Source organism: Alternaria ventricosa (genome assembly GCF_023758065.1).
Source record: "Alternaria ventricosa strain BMP 2768 chromosome Unknown scaffold_8, whole genome shotgun sequence".
Lineage (NCBI taxonomy): Eukaryota > Fungi > Ascomycota > Dothideomycetes > Pleosporales > Pleosporaceae > Alternaria > Alternaria ventricosa.
The window spans coordinates 1,045,445-1,063,379 of NW_026055688.1; the positions used below are offsets into that span (position 1 = coordinate 1,045,445).

The 17,935-nt window shown below is 54.4% G+C and overlaps 7 protein-coding genes across 7 annotated transcripts; 3 read left to right on the forward strand and 4 right to left on the reverse strand.

Moving 5' to 3' along the window:
• Positions 1–121: 121 nt before the first annotated feature.
• On the forward strand, positions 122–2,733 carry J4E93_005570 (uncharacterized protein; the record flags this gene model as incomplete). Its single annotated transcript, XM_049343490.1, has 2 exons — positions 122–142; positions 196–2,733. The coding sequence occupies 2 exons, from the start codon at positions 122–124 to the stop codon at positions 2,731–2,733; spliced, it is 2,559 nt and encodes an 852-aa protein (XP_049199583.1).
• A 381-nt stretch (positions 2,734–3,114) lies between these two features.
• J4E93_005571 (uncharacterized protein) lies at positions 3,115–4,692 on the reverse strand (the record flags this gene model as incomplete). The annotated part of the gene is made up of 1 exon (XM_049343491.1): positions 3,115–4,692. The coding sequence occupies one exon, from the start codon at positions 4,690–4,692 to the stop codon at positions 3,115–3,117; it is 1,578 nt and encodes a 525-aa protein (XP_049199584.1).
• Positions 4,693–5,296: 604 nt separating this feature from the next.
• J4E93_005572 (uncharacterized protein) lies at positions 5,297–6,364 on the forward strand (the record flags this gene model as incomplete). The annotated part of the gene is made up of 1 exon (XM_049343492.1): positions 5,297–6,364. The coding sequence occupies one exon, from the start codon at positions 5,297–5,299 to the stop codon at positions 6,362–6,364; it is 1,068 nt and encodes a 355-aa protein (XP_049199585.1).
• A 678-nt stretch (positions 6,365–7,042) lies between these two features.
• On the reverse strand, positions 7,043–10,263 carry J4E93_005573 (uncharacterized protein; the record flags this gene model as incomplete). Its single annotated transcript, XM_049343493.1, has 2 exons — positions 7,043–7,783; positions 7,837–10,263. The coding sequence occupies 2 exons, from the start codon at positions 10,261–10,263 to the stop codon at positions 7,043–7,045; spliced, it is 3,168 nt and encodes a 1,055-aa protein (XP_049199586.1).
• An 841-nt stretch (positions 10,264–11,104) lies between these two features.
• Positions 11,105–13,193, reverse strand: J4E93_005574 (uncharacterized protein; the record flags this gene model as incomplete). Its single annotated transcript, XM_049343494.1, has 3 exons — positions 11,105–12,706; positions 12,752–13,062; positions 13,118–13,193. The coding sequence occupies 3 exons, from the start codon at positions 13,191–13,193 to the stop codon at positions 11,105–11,107; spliced, it is 1,989 nt and encodes a 662-aa protein (XP_049199587.1).
• Positions 13,194–14,821: 1,628 nt separating this feature from the next.
• On the reverse strand, positions 14,822–15,532 carry J4E93_005575 (uncharacterized protein; the record flags this gene model as incomplete). The annotated part of the gene is made up of 3 exons (XM_049343495.1): positions 14,822–15,009; positions 15,074–15,469; positions 15,517–15,532. 3 exons carry the CDS (start codon positions 15,530–15,532, stop codon positions 14,822–14,824), a joined length of 600 nt encoding a protein of 199 aa, XP_049199588.1.
• A 1,029-nt stretch (positions 15,533–16,561) lies between these two features.
• J4E93_005576 (uncharacterized protein) lies at positions 16,562–17,725 on the forward strand (the record flags this gene model as incomplete). The annotated part of the gene is made up of 1 exon (XM_049343496.1): positions 16,562–17,725. One exon carries the CDS (start codon positions 16,562–16,564, stop codon positions 17,723–17,725), a length of 1,164 nt encoding a protein of 387 aa, XP_049199589.1.
• Between the last annotated feature and the right edge of the window lie 210 nt (positions 17,726–17,935).

Below are 17,935 nucleotides of genomic sequence, written 5' to 3' on the forward strand. Positions count from 1 at the left end.
CTAATGCCCCGCTCTATTGGCCCGCCTCTCCAAGCTATCGACATTTTCCTGAGAGCTACCAACTTGCGACAGCTGCGGCAGGTTTGCAAATTCAGCCTTTTCCATATACCTACTCGCAGCAATGGCACGAGGCGGCGGTCGCGTGAGTAGATACAGTATGCGCCACACATAGATAACGCCCACTGACTTCCATAGGGCGGTGGTCGCAAACCATTTCGCGGCAAGGGTAAAGGTCGCGGCGGCGGCGGCGGTGGTGGAGGACGTGATACTCGCTCAGAGCCATGGTCCACCATTGAGCGCAAGAATGAGCTCTTCGAGAGCTACTATCGCATGGGAGGATTCCTGGAAGAAGCAGAGTTCGAGGAGATGTGGAAGGCTCTCCAGACCGATCTGCCAAACAGTTTCCGCTTCACTGGGACCAAGTCCGATGCCCTTGCAGTGCGCGAAATCTTCAAGCAGCGCTACATCCCGGCGATCGCATCCAAGCAGTTCGAAGGCAAGCCCGTGTCGCCTCCCGAGGCAGTCCAGGCCTTCCCCGATGAGCTCGTATGGCACATGAAGACGCACAAGAAGGTCATTCGACGACATGCGCCCTTTGCCGACTTCCAGAAGTTCCTCGTCGCCGAAGCCGCGTCCGGAAACATCAGCAGACAGGAAGTTGTCAGCATGATACCGCCACACTTTCTCGATGTCAAGCCAGGCATGGTAGTCCTCGACATGTGCGCAGCACCGGGAAGCAAGTCGGCACAATTGGCTGAGATGATTCACGGTGATGAGGAAGAGCGCGTACAGCGGGTAGCAAACGGCGAGTCGGTCGATCTTAGTCAAGACGGTGACTACAGCGACGACGGGCGCTCAACAGGTCTCCTTATCGCGAACGACTCCGACTACAAGCGCGCCGGCATGTTGGTCCACCAGGTCAAGCGCCTCAACTTCCCCAACCTTATCGTAACTCAACACGACGCCTCCATCTTCCCCTCGATCGAGCTACCTAGCGACGGCCAGAGGAAACAATACCTGAAGTACGACAGGATCCTGGCTGATGTGCCTTGCTCCGGTGACGGAACAGCCCGCAAGAACCCGAACGTATGGCAGAAGTGGACGCCTAAGGATGGTCTTGGTCTTCACGGACTCCAGCTGCGCATCCTGTTCCGAGGTCTTCAGATGCTGAAGAAGGGTGGCCGCATGGTGTACTCTACCTGCAGTTTGAACCCCGTGGAGAACGAGGCTGTCGTCGCAGCAGCCATCGAGGCTTGCGGTGGTAACTCGAAGGTCCGACTCGTGGACTGCTCAGACCACCTGCCAAACCTCAAGCGAAAGCCCGGTCTCAACGTGTGGAAGGTGCTCGACACATCGTCAGTCACTGCCGGAGGAGAGAAGACCGCTCACATGTTTACCAACTGGGAGGCATACCAGAAAGCGAGGGCAAAGTACGAGGCCGAAGAGCCCGAACGTCAGTTCTCCACCAAGGTCACTCCCGGATGCTTCCCCCCTGTACCGAAGTCCGAGGAGGAGCGCATCCCTCTTGAAAACTGCATTCGTGTTTACCCACACTTGCAAGATACTGGCGGTTTCTTCATCGCCATCCTTGAGAAGGTGGATGACATCAAGATTGCGCAGGTACAGAACCCAGAGAACTTGGCCAAGGCCCAGAGGTCGCACGCCAACGCCGACACAACCACTGACTCATCGATCCCCACTCCTGCTGAGAACGTGATTGAAGCCGACGCTACCAAGACAGAGTCTGCAGATGAGACCTCTGAGACGGCTCCCCTGAAGCGTAAGCTGGAGGAGGATGAAGATACCGAAGCCCCCAAGAAGGCCAAGACCGAGGATGCAGTCGCTGAGGCAGCACAAACACCAGACGCAAAGCCTGCCACCAACGGCTCAGCTGCCCGTTTGAAGCCTGAGAACCAGTCGCAAGCCAAGGAGTACTTTGAATACCTCCCATCTGACGATGCAACCATCGCCTCCATCATGAACTTCTTTGGCATCGACGACCGCTTCCCACGCGACCGCTTCATGGTCAAGAACAAGGAGGGTCTCTCCCTCAACAAGATCTACTACACTTCCGATCTGGCCAGGACTATCCTCACGCTCAACAAAGACCGCGGCATGAAGTTCATTCATTGCGGTGTCGTCATGTTCGTCGCACACAAGATCAAAGACCAGGATCGTACGCAAGCACCATGGAGGTTACAAAACGAGGGTATCCGTATCCTCGAGCCATGGGCAAGGAAGCGCATAGTCAAGCTAGAGAAGAAGGAAACCCTTCACCAGCTCATCCGCGAGATGTTCCCTAAGCTACCCAAAGAGGGCGACACCGGCCTCGGCGAAGTCGGTTCGCAGCTCCAACAGATGGACGTGGGCTGCTGTTTTATCCGCGTCGAGAAGGACGACGAGAAGGGTATTCCGTTCCGCATGGTACTTCCTCTCTGGAGACATCCTGGCAGTGCCAATCTCATGGTCGACAAGGATGACCGCAAAGCCATGCTGCTTAGGTTATTCAACGAGAAGGACACCGAGATTATCAACCATGTTGCCGATAAGGCCAAGGCGGAGCAGCAAGCCCGCGATGCTGAAGAGGCAGGCGAGGATGACGCCAAGGTGAAGGATGAGGGAGATGTTAGTGACGGCGAGCAAGCCACCGAGGCCATGGTCGCTGAAGAGGAAGAGGGCGCTATGAAGGTTGAGGTCGAAGACGACGATGTGAAGATGGAGGGTGATGCTTAGGCGTCGTCATCTCTTTATGACGGAAAAGTCATCATTAGAGCATTTTGGCTTTGGCTCATCATCTGGTCTGCATTTGGGTTGGCGTTTTATCTTCTTTATTTACCATCTGGAGCTTAGCTTCTCACTCTATCACGCATATCTATGTATGAATGTCATGATGCAATCATTCAACATCTTCATTACGTCTGAGTTGCATAACGTGAAGCTCTTCTTGTTATAATCTCCATTACCATGTATTACAAGGGGTATACCAATAAGACTACAAAACATACTTTGAACTCCCCATACTTTCCCCATCATAAACCCGTGCTCAGAGACCGAAACAAGGATAAACCACACAGACTCTCACGCAAACCGATACCCCCTCCTCAAAAAGCCCACCTAAGACTTTTCCTTTTCCTTATCCCCCGCTTTCGTCGCAACACTCTTCCCGCTCTTAACACTCTTAACACTCTTCATACTCTTCAAGCTCTTCTTACTCGCACTACGCTTCAGTTTCGCTTTGAGTTTACTCCATTTCTCTCTGAGGCCACCGTCTTCATCCTCGTCGACATCTTTCGGCCGCTCGATGCTATCGAAACTGCCGCGCGGGTACTCGAGCTCACTGCCAATGTCTACGCTATCGTTGTTTCGGGCGTGTTGCTGGTGTGACTTCCGGGGTGTTTGTTTAGATGGGGTTTGCATGCCAGACGATGCGGCGATGTCTTTGTGACGACCGAGGAGCATGAATTGGAGGGTTTGCCAGGCGGGCATGTTGGCTATTGGACTGTCTTTTTCGTTGGCCTGGACATCGGCGTTCTTCCAGGGACAATGCTCGCGGTGGGACTCCAGAAGATTTAGCCGTAGGCTCTCAATCGGCACATCTAGTTTCTTGCTCATCTCTGTGAGGCGCGTGGCAGATGACAACCACAGACCCAGGCGCTGGAAACAGTGGTTGCATACTGCGAGGGAGATGCGCGATTCAGACACGCCGGTCCAGCCGAAGAGGGCGAAGACGAAGGCTACGGTGTCGCTGGGTGAGAGCGGGGGTTGGGTACCGGTGGATGTGAAGAAGGAGGAGGGGATGCGGGAGAGGATTTGTTGGATGGGTGGGTCGGGGTAGGTGATGTGTTCGAGGAGGGGGAGGTCGGCGGATATGGCTTTGAGGAAGCGGTAGCGGTCGAGGAGTTCGGCTGAGCTCTTGGTGCGTGACGCGATGGGGATGTGGTAGATGTCTTCTATTTGGGTCGTTAGTTGTGTCACCGGTCCTACTGTGCGTATCCTCATACCTTGACACCCTCGCTTCCTCCATAGGCAGTCGTCTGAATGTCCCTCCACAATTAGGTCCTTGTATCGCTCTATGAGAGCGTCGTCGATATCGAAAGCCAGATCCTCGCTCATTTCCAGATCCTTTCCGTTCGCATCTTTCCGCTTCGGCCTCAGCTTGACCGCAACACGGTTCTCGCATCCACCCTTGCAGGCCACTGTGTTCCAGATATCGCAACTCCAGCCCCGCTTCGCCCACTCGACCTCGTTGATCGCATCGGGCTTGGTCGTCCACTTCCTCACGTCTGCAAACGTCTTCAGGCGCTCCAGGAAGTGTTCTTGGCTGTAGGGCTGAAAGTTGGGTGCTTTGCGCGGTGTCGAGGCTTTCGGCGTGACTACAGTCTTGCCTACAACCTTGATTGTCTTTTCCCTCCGCGGCGTCATAAGCTGTTCCTTGAGCCGCCGTATGCGCTCCTGTCCTTCCGATATGCCTCTCTGGCGCTCCATGCTCAGGTTTGCGCTGCGCGGACGCTTGTTCGGATGTTCAGGGCTGTCTGGTTCCGAAAGCGCGGAGAGGGACGCGGTCGATGCATTTGATTCTTGGAGGGTGCTCGCGAGTGAAGTCGTCGAGTTGCTTGCGGTGAGGTTATCGAGGAGCTTGTGGAACTTGCGCTTCGTGGTCGCAAGCGCAGGCTGCTGCTCTGTCGAAGTCATGGTGCCGGAGTGAAATGGGTTTGCGATGATGCGGGTGGAAAGGCGGATCGTTCGGGTTTGATTATTGGGATGCGCGCGTCGTAGAGTCTTGTGTCGATCTTTGTTTACGTCCACTCGAGTTGAATGCCAGGTCCGTCTATTCACTCAGCATCGATCAGTCGCAGCCGAAAAGATATGATAAAAGCTGCACTTCATCAGAAGAAACCGCGGTCTCGAATGTCTGTGCACTAACAGCAGTTGAAAGCCGTTGGGGAAAGTGTTGTTGCCATGGCGGCGACCCGATTCCCCATGCAGTAATCTCCGCCCGCAGCGCCAAGGCCAGCGCCAGCGGCTGCGTCGCGTCAACCCACCGAGCTGCAGAACCCCACCAAAGCGACAAGGAGGGGCTGAAGATTGTTAGTGTTAGCGTTCAATGCCCACCCAAATTGCGCCATCAAGATTCTTCCTGCTTGCACTCGTCATCCTGGCTATCTCACTTGTCAATCCATCGCTGTTCTCTCGCAGTCTTGCTCGTCTTTCTCAATTGAAACACCACTTCTACCCGTCCGCCGCACTCCATACCTCACAGCACGTATACACGACCTCGAATCGAAGCATACACACCATGGCCTACGAAAAGGAATTGGAGATCGCTCTCCTTGCCGTCCAGCGCGCTTCCATCCTCACAAAGTCCGTCTACTCGAGCCATTCCAAAGGCACCCTCTCCAAGAGCGACTCCTCGCCCGTCACAATCGGCGACTTCGGCGCACAAGCCCTCATCATCGCATCGATAAAGCACGCCTTCCCCGAAGACGAAGTCGTCGGCGAGGAGGACGCCAATGACCTGCGCAACAACGACTCGCTCCGCGACCTCGTCTGGGACCTCGTACAAGCCGCGAAGCTCTCTGACAGCAACGCAGAGGAAAAGATCGGCGGACCCATCAAGAGCGCAGACGCCATGCTCTCAGCCCTCGACCAAGGAAACAGCGAGGGCGGAAACAAGGGCAGAATTTGGGCTCTCGACCCCATCGACGGCACAAAAGGTTTCCTGCGCGGTGGACAATACGCCGTCTGCCTGGGCCTCCTCGTCGACGGCGTCCCCACCGTCGGCGTAATCGGATGCCCCAACCTGCCCGTCGACGACCAAGCCCCACTCACTACAACCACCGGACAAGACGCCGACGACAAGGAGGGCAAAGGCGTGCTCTTCGGCGCTGTAAAGGGACAAGGTGCTACAAGCCGCCCCCTCAGCGCCGGCGCCCTCACACAAGCCAACCCCATACAAATGAAACCCCTCTCCGACGTCACCCAAGCCACCTTCTGCGAATCCGTAGAAGCAGGCCACTCCTCCCAAGGCGACAACGCAGCCATCGCGTCCAAGCTCGGCATCACAAAGCCCTCCGTACGCATGGATTCGCAAGCAAAGTACTGTTCCATTGCGCGTGGAGCCGGTGATTTGTACCTCAGACTACCTGTTAGCAAGACGTACCAGGAGAAGATTTGGGATCACGCGGCTGGTGTTGTGTTGGTTCAGGAAGCTGGCGGCGAGGTTAGCGATGCGTATGGGAAGCCGCTTAACTTTGGTCTGGGCAGGACGCTCAGGGAGAATAAGGGTGTTGTTGCTGCGCCTAAGGATGCGTTTAAGCAGGTTATTGAGGTGGTCAAGGAGGTGCTGTTGAGTAAGAAGGAGTAGGGGCGTGGTTGTTGATCAATGAATGATATCATGATTATCCGTATCAAGTTATGCGGTTTTGGTCGTGATGTCCTGCGTTTTGACATCTTGGAAAGCTTCGTATAGGCCGCTGTCATGGCGGAGTCGATATCACGCCTTTTTGCTCTCGAAATACATTGCAAACAAAACAGTCACAATCAACCAACAAAGCTCGCACACTGATTCTAGCAGGAAACCCACGTCCAAAACTCTCATTGAACTACCCCAATACTCTAGTCAGAATTGAAAAAACGCCAAAATGCGGAACCATAAAGATACCCAGAAGATGATCCCTCCCTTACCATACCAATCAAACTTTACTCCTACTCCAGTTCCAGTTCCAGTCCCAATTCCAATATACCAGTATAAAATACCCTCCTATTTTCCACCAGAAAAAGCCGTAGTAAAGCGTAACTGAACTTCCCCCATTTTCGAACCATGTTTTCCTCCCGTTGGGTATCACCTGCTGCTGATCCTCCATCGTATCTTGCTCCGTGGAGGCAAGTTAGTTTCCGAGCCTTTGTTTACTCCGTTAAAGTGCAATTTTATTTCTCTCTCCGTTGCGGATGTTGTTGGAGGTGTTGTTGACGTGTTGTTGAAGTGAGCGATGCGGTGCTTTCGCGTGTTGAGATAGACTGTCAAAGTTTGTTGTGTGGCGGCTCATGCTGTGAGTGTAGTCGTGGGTGTGAGGATACCGCCGGCCAGAGTATCATCGCCGCTCTCATCGACAAAGGTACTTTCGGCACCTGCGTCGAGCTCGTCGGTGTCGACATCCGCCTCTGCACCGGTATCATTGACTTCCTCAGTCTGTTCTTGCTCGCTGTCGTGCTGAACGTGTTCAGCCTCAACGTCTACCGGTAGATGCAGTATGTGAGCACTCATGCCGGGCACAGGAGTGAGGTGCATCTGCGCCAGTCCTTGTTGAAATGCTTCAACCTCTTCATTGACGTCTTCAGTCATTTCGACATTGTTCTCTTCATCATCAGAATGATCGTAGGCAACGTGATATGGCGAAGGCCCCGACGCACTGATGGTGGTCAAGTTTGCAGGTTCCTCCATGACACCGAACTCTGTTGTCACAGTAATGGAGTCCGGGCTCGGGATAGGTAGCTCGGGTGCATATAATGAGGAGGGGCCATCCATGGTCGGGTTGACAGTGCTCTCGTCATAGACTGTTGTGAAGAACTCAAACATCTGTCCAGCCAGCTCATCTGCCTGCCCGCGCTCTTCCTTGTCTTTCCTCTGCTTGGCGATGGCACGAAGTTGTTCCTCTTTCTTTTGTTTGATCTCCGCCTCAAGCCGGCATTTGGCACGAACGTTGGGTTTGTGTGTGCATGTCGGGCAGTGGTAGTTGACAGTGCAGAATGTGCAGGTGCAAGTTGGATTCGACGATGCGCATTGCTGAAGGCATGAATTAGTGATCTGTGATTCTCATATTTAGATAGTGAACTTACATCGCAAACAAGAACCGCACACTCCGAGCATTCCTTAAGGATAGCTGGACACTGTGGTCGGACATCTCCTGCGGGTCTCGGGTACTGGCAAAAGTATGCACCGCAACCACTCCATTGAACGGGATGCCGTGGATTGCACGGCAGGGGGAGAGGATTTGTGACGGGGTGATTGATAGGGACGCGTTGCGAATTCGGTGGCCAAGCACTAGTGGGTCGGCCGCGAACTCCAGACACGCTGAAGGAACGCGGACGCCCAGAGCTGATGGGAACAAAAGATAGCGAGGTGGCAAGTTGGAAAGGCTCGGGATTTGAAATGGAATTGAAGGACGTTGTTGTCGACATGTCGATTGACGAGTGTTGAGGAGCAACCATAATCTGCGACTGAGACATGGGTGTCTCGGAGGATTCAGACTCATTGTCACCCGTGGAGTAGAAGTCTAAATGCGAGGACGATGCTGTGGGTGTGCGTTCAGGATCCGGTGTACTGGCCCGATTTGGATTGAACTCGGGTATGACAAGGCGTTGTGGCGGCTCGTTGTGTGACCGCACATGGTCTCGCTCTGTATGTAGATCCCGATAGCCACACTTGCGGACCTTGAGCGCCCTGAAGTCATGCTCCTTGCATATGGGGTTTTTGCAAGCCCGACATGACACTTTCCACCGGAAGCTTCGATAGCAGTCGTTACATAGCCCTCTCGGACATGTTTGTTGTTGTAGGTCAAGCGAATCCTGCTTCAGGTACGACAGGATATCAACGTCTTCCCCAAGCACATATTCGTACAGGCCGTTGTTCTTCAGCTCCCGGACGTAGTCCACGGGTCGAAGTGTGTTGCTGAAGTCCGGATCCTCATACTCCTTTGTGCGAGGTAAAGGCGCTGCGCGTATCTTATCCGCTCCTCGGCCACCCAGTCCAGTACCCAGGACAGCAATGCCGCCACCGCCAGAGAAGATGGGCTCAAGACAGCACCAATGCATATTCAATTTTGGTGGCTCGCGGTTCGCAGGTGGTACAGGCATACCGTTGTTCCCGTCTTCGGAATCAGAGTCGTCGTCGTCCTGTGCACCCTCGTTCATGAGGTTCGGTGATCGGCTCGCGCCTGGGGCCCACCAGAAGCGATTCTGGTCAGCCTTCTCCTCCTGACTCCGGTCTTCCAGTGGTCCAGAAGACCCTGACGCGTGTCCAAGTGTGCCGCCCAATGTGCTGCTGTTGCCAAAAGCCAGGTTTGCAAAGTGCCGTGTCTTGACTCGTTTCCTCGGTATCGGCCTGTTGAAGGCGCAGCTCGCACAGAGCGTCTTCCTGCAGCCCATGCAATGCATACGGACACTGCACGACTCGCATCGCTCCAGGATAGGATCGTTGCACTGCGCGCATTTGACGTCTTCAACAAAGGCAGTGTGGCTCCTCCGCTCGTGCACCGGGACATGTTTGCCTTCTCCGGCGGAGTTCCCGTCTTCGGGACCGAGTGGCTCGCCATCTTCTCCAGTCTCGGCAATCTCCCATAACCTGCCATCATGCTCGCCCAGCTTTGTCGTGCCTTCTACCGGGCCAATGCGGTTGCTCGATCGCCATAACCGGTCAAAGGGTACCCAGACTTCCATGTTCTGGGGTCCTGCTCTTCCGGCGTGGTAGTCCTTCCTCCGGTTGCACCTGCCGCCCGGTGTCGGACACCACGCTGTATCTGTCCATATCCCCAACTGGTGGCATATCTCGATGAGCTGGTGGGTGGGGTCGGAATCGGAATCTCGCCGGATGAGGGAGGAGGGCAGATAGGGCCGCCGGCGGTGGTGTCGACAGCGATAGGTGTATAGGCTCTTCAGAGCGAGGTCCTTCTTTATCCAGGGTGCGTCCTTGAGTGTGTATGGCTCGAGGAACGGGACGATGTGGTACTTGATGGAGACGTTCTTGCAGCCGCGTACCGACAGATGCTGGAGGGTGTCCTTGCGCGGGCCAACTACGTCGCCGATGAGCGAGACGCCAGCCACGGCCGTGTTGCAGAGGTCCAGACTGGTCAATCGTGACCCGTTTGGCAGTATGGTCTGTATGAGGAGGGCGTTCAGCGAGTAGGCCTTGGACTGGCGCTCCCGGTTCTCAGGCGTCTCGTTGCCGGGCGAGCCCACTGCGACGGCGGGCTGGGGCAGGCGGAAGGAGAGCGTCTTCCATGCGAGGGGGTACTGCTGCAGGAAGTGGCGCAAGTGACGTGATGTGTGGTAGAGTTCGAGGAGGGTGACGGTAGAGATTTGGGCGAGGAGCGACTCCAGAACGGGCGGGTACGAGGTGATGATGGACTCGAACAGGCTGAGGGCGGCTCCTGGTGCGGCGGCGTGGCTCACTGCTATCGTCTCGGTGTGCGTCGTCGCGGCTTTGTCGCCATGGCGGGTGGTGCAGGCCCCGAAGTCGCCGTGGCCGCCGTGGAGTATCGTGCTCATGCTGCGTGGGTGGTGGGTGACGGTGACGGTGTCTACACAATCACGCCCGGGGAGGAGAGAGCAGCGACATGCACGGGTGGAGCGCGTTGAGTCGTGTCGCGCAAGCGAAGATGGTCGTGTGAGATGGCTTGGCCAGCCGTCTCGGTCGCAGGCCAGGGTTCTTAGGCCAAGATGAAGGCGATCCGTTTGCCGTCGCCGGGCGATCTTTGTGCCTCACCGATAGCCAGGTGCGACTAGCAGTACCATCCTCACTGTTACTCGGCTCACGCTGCCGGCGACTTGCTCAAAGACGCGAAACTTGACGTGCCAAGCTGAGACTTTGATAGATATGCATTCGGCCCTCCTCACCCTCACGCCGGCGCCAACCAGCCTATCAGCCAGCGGCACATTGCAGTCCCTCCCTCAGCCTTGCCGCGACAGCCCTCTGCCAGCTCAACACGGTGCATCACCTGGCGACACTAGTGCGCGTTGCTTTTGCCTGTTGGCAGACACGACACTTGATTTCCATTCGCCTGTGCGCGTCCATAATCACATCATCCGCGCTTGCTGTGCGACTGCTACTGAAACCCCTTTACCCCGCTGCTCTGTGCCAATTCGCCACCCTCAGGATATCATGGCAGGAGAAACAACACCAAACTAAAAATATTACATAGGCTACGCTAAGAGGATATCAAACAAAGTACGCCAGGTAGGCCCTTGAGCGAAAAGCTATCGGCCATACGCTCGTGCCCACAACATATTCCAACAAAAACAAAGACAAAACGCCGCAGGGACCTTCTGCGCTACTGTGTGCGTACGCAGGGCGGCATCATCTGCAGACTAAATATTCCAAGTACCATAATCAGAACACCCAGTTGCCCTGCGTATCCCGATCTTCAAGCCCATCAAACAGGACAATATCCCATTGATCCTCATCCTCGCCAGCCGGTGGCCACAGCGAATTATCAATGAATGAAAACACTGGAAGATGCTGTCCCGTAGCCGTAGCATTCATCAACTTGCCCGCGTCAGAATCAATATCGAAAACCGGGCGTATTGGCAACTTCATAAACTCCAACTCCACTGTTCCAAAGAAAGGTATTGTATGTCGGACCTTGCCACCGGGTTGTTTGCTCGGGTCCAGTGATGACAGGATCTTCTTGAGTACTATAGCGCTGCGTGCTGCGATTCTTTCGCGTGGGCTGGCGTTGGCGAGCTTTTCCATTTCGCCGATGAGACGACATATCATGGCGAAGTCTGTTCCTTTGGTCTTCTTTACTTCGGTCTTGTCCTTCGTGCCTAGCTCGATGACAATGTCGAGGGTGAGTGTGACGGCGGCGATGAAGACTGAAAGCTCGGCGAATCGACAACAGGCTTGCGTGATGCTGGCGTTGCGAAGCGCAAACCATCTCATCAAGATGTTGCGGCAAGCCTGTAAGGCAGTGACTTTGGAGTATTCGTAGCGGCTATCGAGATGTGCTCTGAGTAGGTAAGGCAGGTGAATGAATAGCTTCATCTCAAAGTGCCAGACTTGCACCATCAGTCGCTCCAGTGTGGCGAAAGACTCTGGCGACCTTGCTGTCGACGGTATATTTGGTACTTCCCAGAAGTCCTTGGGCATCTCCTTCATGGAAAATTCCAGCTGCTCGTCCAATGCCAGCGCTGCCGAATATGCCTGTGGCGACACATCGCGATCAAGCTCCGCCACTTGTCTTGTCAGGTAGTTAAGTTTCGATCGATGGACCAGATGTGGGCTGGCGTCTGCTGGAAGTGGATAGTCGTCCGCGCCGAACGGGAGGCGGAGATGCAGTCCTAAGTACCGATCAATGTCAACGAAGTGGCGCCATATCGACTTGGCGTTCGAAATCGCTGGGATCGGGGGGTTGGAGTCGTCCTGCGCAATGATGCGCTGAAATCCCATGAGATGTGCCAGGCTGAGACCGCGCCGCACAACAAGCCATGACTGCCGTAACGAGGCACTGTTTAGATGGTAGAGAGCCAGGAGTAAAAGTGTCTCAAGCCCGTGCAACGTCATCATCTGCTCGTCCGAGGAAGTTACCAACAGTGTCACCGTCGATACATAGTTTTGCATCGTCGCCTCCATGTTCCAAATGCTCGAGAGGCGCGAATGGTCGAAATCGGGTGGAAGTGAGTTGATACAAATGGCCAGATGCAGCAGTGTGCGAGCGATGATGATAGGCCGTTCTTGTGCAACAGCCTGCATACACAGAGCGTATGACTGCAAGTCGTTGTTAACATAGATCTCTTTCGACGCCCGGTAGATGCCTTCCAAGATCATCCACCCGTTAGACGATTCGAAAATGATATCTGCATCGTGCTGTGACGGCAACAGGGCGGCTAGGGTTCGGTGGTTGTTGTCGTAGCCTGCGGGCTGCCCCTTGCTATCTGATTTATCGACCAAGGTACGAAGAGAGGGCGCTGAAGTCCATGTTTGCGCCCCGAGCTGACAACGTTAGTGTGGGCAGCATGATGATAAGACCTGACTCACGATCCCATCGGCCAGTGAGGAAGTGCTATACGCATCACTTCGCTGTCCCGATACATCCGGTTTAATGTCTTTCTCGCTAGAGCCTGAGGCAGTGAGGGTAGGGCTGTGCGGCACAGTAGTGGCGGCGCCTGCGGTGGCATTTTTACGACACACAAATCTTTCAAAGAGTTGTTCCAGTTTGCATAGCCTTTCTTGGATGTGGTTTGAGCATGGATTCCCGTCATCTACCCGATCCGATCCGGTATTGTCCATGATGGCGGAAGAGCTGAGGGTAGTTTGGCTCGCATTCCCGTGAACCTTGCGCTTCTTGCCTGTAGCATCTTTAGTAAGTAGTCCAGAGAATGTGTGAACGGATCCTAGTCTTACACTCCCAGCATGCCCGGCGTAGACTTTTCGAAGGTCGTTTCTTAGAAGTATTGCTCGCGTTACTCAATGATTCCATGGTACTCTTGGCGACAACAAACGATGAAGATGGTATGATTTACGGAGATCTGGTATTCCTGTCACAGGCCTATACCTGATAGGGGCGGCCATGTTACTTTCATAGCGGGGTGAAGGTGTTGCGATGGCAATTGCTGATGTGGAGCTGACCTGTCGGACCGCCGGCCGGGTTTCGTCCGCAACGGAGGCCGATAATTACTCTACTTTAGTAAGTCATACAGCTCCGGCGCTTGGTAACGGCAAGGGAGGCTCGCCCGAAAGTATGGCCACCTTAATAAGCGCATCTCTGAACGGATACCGTAAATAATCCTCATGTTTGTTGCTTTTGGTGTGCGCTTATCCGCAGCCCTTAGTTCCACAGGTACTTTGGTGTTGAGAAGTTCGCAACTTTGGATTATCGACATGTCGGCTCCAAGGATGCCCCGACGGATGATTGTACAACGCGACCAGTGCTTATGCGGCCTATCTCCGCCGTGGACCAACGCAGTTAAGAAAGCCACGCGCCTTGTTGACAAAACCTGGGAAAGTTGCCTCTCGGATACGGATATCCTTTTACCAACATGTCGCTCAAGATCGTAGTTTCTGGTGTCACTGGTCGCATTGGCGCGCATGTGCTGCACCATGCGCTACAAAACCCGCTCGTATCGAGGGTCATCGCAATATCACGGCGGTCCCTACCCGGGTTAGAAATGCACGCTAAGCTGGAGGTAGTGTTGCTTGAGGACTTTACAAAATACCCCGACGATGTGCTTGCGAAACTGTCCGGGGCAGACGGATGCATCTGGTACCGAGGCACCTGCGTCATACTCCCCAACAACTGCTGACGTTCAAGGTGTATGACAACAACGGCTGGTGATCCCATGTTAGAGCTAGAATATCCCAGGGCGTTTGCTGAGGCATTTGCATCGACCATGCCGGCCGACTCAAAGCGCTTTCGGTATCTGCACTTGTCAGGCGGGATGGTGGAACGCGATCAGGAGAAGTCATTGTGGATGAAAGGCTCGATGCGCAAGGTAAAGGTAGGCGATTATTGTTCTTTTGTGGTACCATATGCGCACATTGCAGTTAGAAGAATCCGGGGCAAGCTGCCAAAAGTGCTGACTTTGCGAAGGGCCGAGGAGAAGTTCAAATGCTTGATTTCGCAAAGATGAACGAAAACTGGACCACGATCATAGCTCGGCCTGGCATGGTTGTGCAAAGAGGTAGTATTGTTGGTGAGGCTTCCATGATGATGACTGGCTCTTCTGGCTCCTTCATCCGAGTTGATGAGCTTGCGCTTGCACTCGTGGATGCGGTCGTACATGGCAGTGAAGAGCTGTTGCTACCTTCTACGCTCGTACAACGAGGCCAACAATTGGTGAGGGAGGCCACCGAGTGACCTGTTCAGTCAGAAACGAGGACGGATATGGAGGGGGAGATATGTTGGATTCCATATGATCCATGAATTGGAAGCGAAGGCCGGCGCCAAACTACCGCTTAATCTCCTATCCGCAGAATGTCTCCGCATTTGATCACTGTCAATACCGGGAAGGTTCCGCGTGTGCGCATGACGATCGAGATCATCTATGTTCATCCGCTATCTGCTGGTATTCCCAAACTCCGACGCAACGTAACGCAGAGTGAGACCTTTCAGGCGTACATATCATCGTAATCTTCTTCGTCATCATCCGCAGGCGGTGGCGGCGGTTGTTTCTTCTTCAACAGTTCCTTGCGATCAAGGGGGCATGTGGAGTTCAGCTTGAGCCACGGTCCTATGCAGTCCAGATCGAAGCGATGATCGTCGTGACAGGGCAGCTGGACTACGAGTGGGTACTTGTCTATGCGATTACTATCAGCCAAGTCCTCAAGCTCTCCATTGGGTCTTTGGAACGTGCGACGTACCTTCAAGGAATGGGTTCACGCAGATTGGGCAGGTGTCAGAAGGCTTCAGCGCTTTCTTCGGCACCCGCTCCAATTCATCCAGGAAGCTGTTTGGCACCCCCTTCAGTTCTGTGGGCGGATCGTCGGCATTCTCGCGGAGCATCTCGATCATGCTCGCTAACAGATCCCCGTGTTGGTTGTTCTCGTCCGCCGGTCGTCCGCGCATGGTCTCGAAAGCATTGGCAAGCAAGCGGAAGGCCGCCGCCATGTTTTCGGGCTGCGGTAAAGCATTGGCATTTGTGTGCGCGCTGGGATCCGACGTGTCCACGAGTTCAAGCTGCGAGAAGAAGGTCGAGAGGTCTGGTCGGCGCGAGGGTTGCTGCGACTTGTCGTCTTCGGTGGAGATGTTGTGTTCAACTGTCTGGGTTAGCTGTTGTGTTGCGCACACAGTCGCTCCTGCCTACCTTCGTAGCCCGACATGGTGGCGGTATTCCAGATATCGCAAGTCCGGATTAGGGCTTGTGGTTTTGGCGGATGTCCTTGCCAGCTGAAATTATGAAGCTACGCGGAGTAGACGCGTCACAGCAGCAGCCTGAGACCCTGCAGTCTGGAAGGTGCGACCCCTCAGTTGTGGCGCAGGTGGCGCTTACCAGCCACACCTCGACCCACACTGCATGACAATTCCACCCTCCCGCTGGTCCATCCCGAGTCTGCTCGCCATCGGCTTTCGCTTTGGCCGCTGTCATTCTGCGACTGTCACATCGACGTGTGGCGCAGCCCATGCCGCCACCCTCATTGGCGCTCGCACAGTCCGAAGACAAGCTAACACTAGGGGAAGCTTGTCCATGTGGTGTGCGATTCTTGCGACACGCGACACTGACGCGTTCGTTCGTAGTGACTAGTAAGGCCGCGTCTGTCGTTCAAGGTTAATGTGCAGTGTGGAGGAGTTCCCTGTCAGCGCTGTCCCCAGTCTAGCGACGCTACAGGCACCCTGCACCACCTGCGTGAGGTTGGGCGCTGCATGCATATCTTGTCGATATCTGGGGAAACAAGCAACTGATGCCCAGGCACAGATCTCGGCAAAGATGCGACTCCATTGGAAACCGCTGGCGTGCACTCGAAGCAAATAATTGGGGCCTTGTGGAGCCGGTGATCCAGATCATGCACAGCCTCCTAGTGTCCGCAATCAGGTCGTCACGCACACTTTTCCCTGACAGACAACACAACATGCCGTAAAGGGGCGCAGCCATCGCAGCGGCAACTGATAGAGTCAGATACAAGAGGCAAAGCAGCCTCTGTGACACACTCGAAGTCTGACGCTTCACATTGCCAGTAGAAGTCTTACAGTGCACAACACTCACCGCTTGGACCAACGCCGCCGACGACTACCACTTCACTACTTCACTACTACATCTAAATTTCTACCTGCGCTCAATGTCGCTGCTCGTCATGTCAACAGATCCACCTTCTACTTTGGAGCGATTATCGCCCTCCTGGATACGCCGTCCCATGTCTCGAAGATCGACATCACCGCAAAAAGAGTCGCGGCCTACAACAGCGAACGGCCTTCTTGCACCAGAGCCAGCGCAAACATTCAGCAATAGCGATGGCACACGATCACCACGCTCAAGCTCATCTAGCCGCCGCGGATCGATAATAGAGTTTGTCACCAGATTCCGCTCTTCATCCAACGCCAGTGTCGCAAGCAACAAATCGCAAGACCCAACAGACTTCAGTGAAATCGAGAACTGGTTCTACGGATTCCGGAGATACAACCAACTCGTCAGCACCAGTACATCGCAAAACAAGACCGACCAACCGCAAGACCTATCGAAACCTTTCAAGAAGCTGACGAAGAAATGCGGGGGTCAATTCCTGCACGGGCTACCAGAAGCCGTCTTCGACTTCTCCCTTCTCTGGTGTCCCGCCGGCCACCTAACCAGGAAAGACAACAACGAACCATCCTGGAGCTGGACCGCCTACGAAGGCCCCGTAAACTTCCCATTCGACCCCACAACCTGCCCAGATGTGTACAAACTGCCACGCAGCGAGGGCGAGTGGTTCCAATCTGAGATCTTAAACTTCCACATCGGTCCCGAGTCGGCGCAATATACTGTCCGGCGGGAAAAAGAAAACTCCCTGCGTATCAAATACCCGCCTTATTTCCACGCGCCGCGCGGCTCAGACCACACCAACGAGTCCAACACCCTGCGCTTTACGGCGGCGACTATTAGTGCGGATGCGTTTACCGCTGAGCCCAACACTTATGAAGGCATCGAAACCCCATCCTCACAGCTTATCAACGCAGATGGCCTGACCTGCGGCGCCATCATGGACTACGAATCTGAACTCTCAAAGCCCTCTTCCACCGGTCCTTTCGAGTTCGTGCTGCTGTCCAGGAACCTATGGCGCGAACCGAATCCTGATAATAGCAAGCCGGGGTCAAATACTATGCATCCTACTGGCACACCGATCTGGAATGGACAGCGCTTTATATGGGATGAGAGAGTTGTTGATCATGATGAGTGTTTTGAGATGGGGCCGTGGAAGATGCTGAATGTTATGCTGATCAAGTGGGTGGGTGAATATGCGGAGAGGGTCGCGGTTGCGAGGATACATGAGGATGAGTGGAAGAAGCATAGTCCGAGTAAGCAGGATATTGTGCTGAGATGAGATGAAACGGGTTGTTTCTTTGGTTATCATTAGAGCGATGAGATGGGTATGATGGTAGATATGCCGTTCAATAATGCTATTTTGAGCATGTGGATAACCGAATACGACCAGTGTTTACACGTCAGATCTGATTTCCATGGAAGTGTTTGCTGACTACAGAAACTATCTCATGATTTCATTTCATGCCACTACGTGAATGTAGGAGTCTAG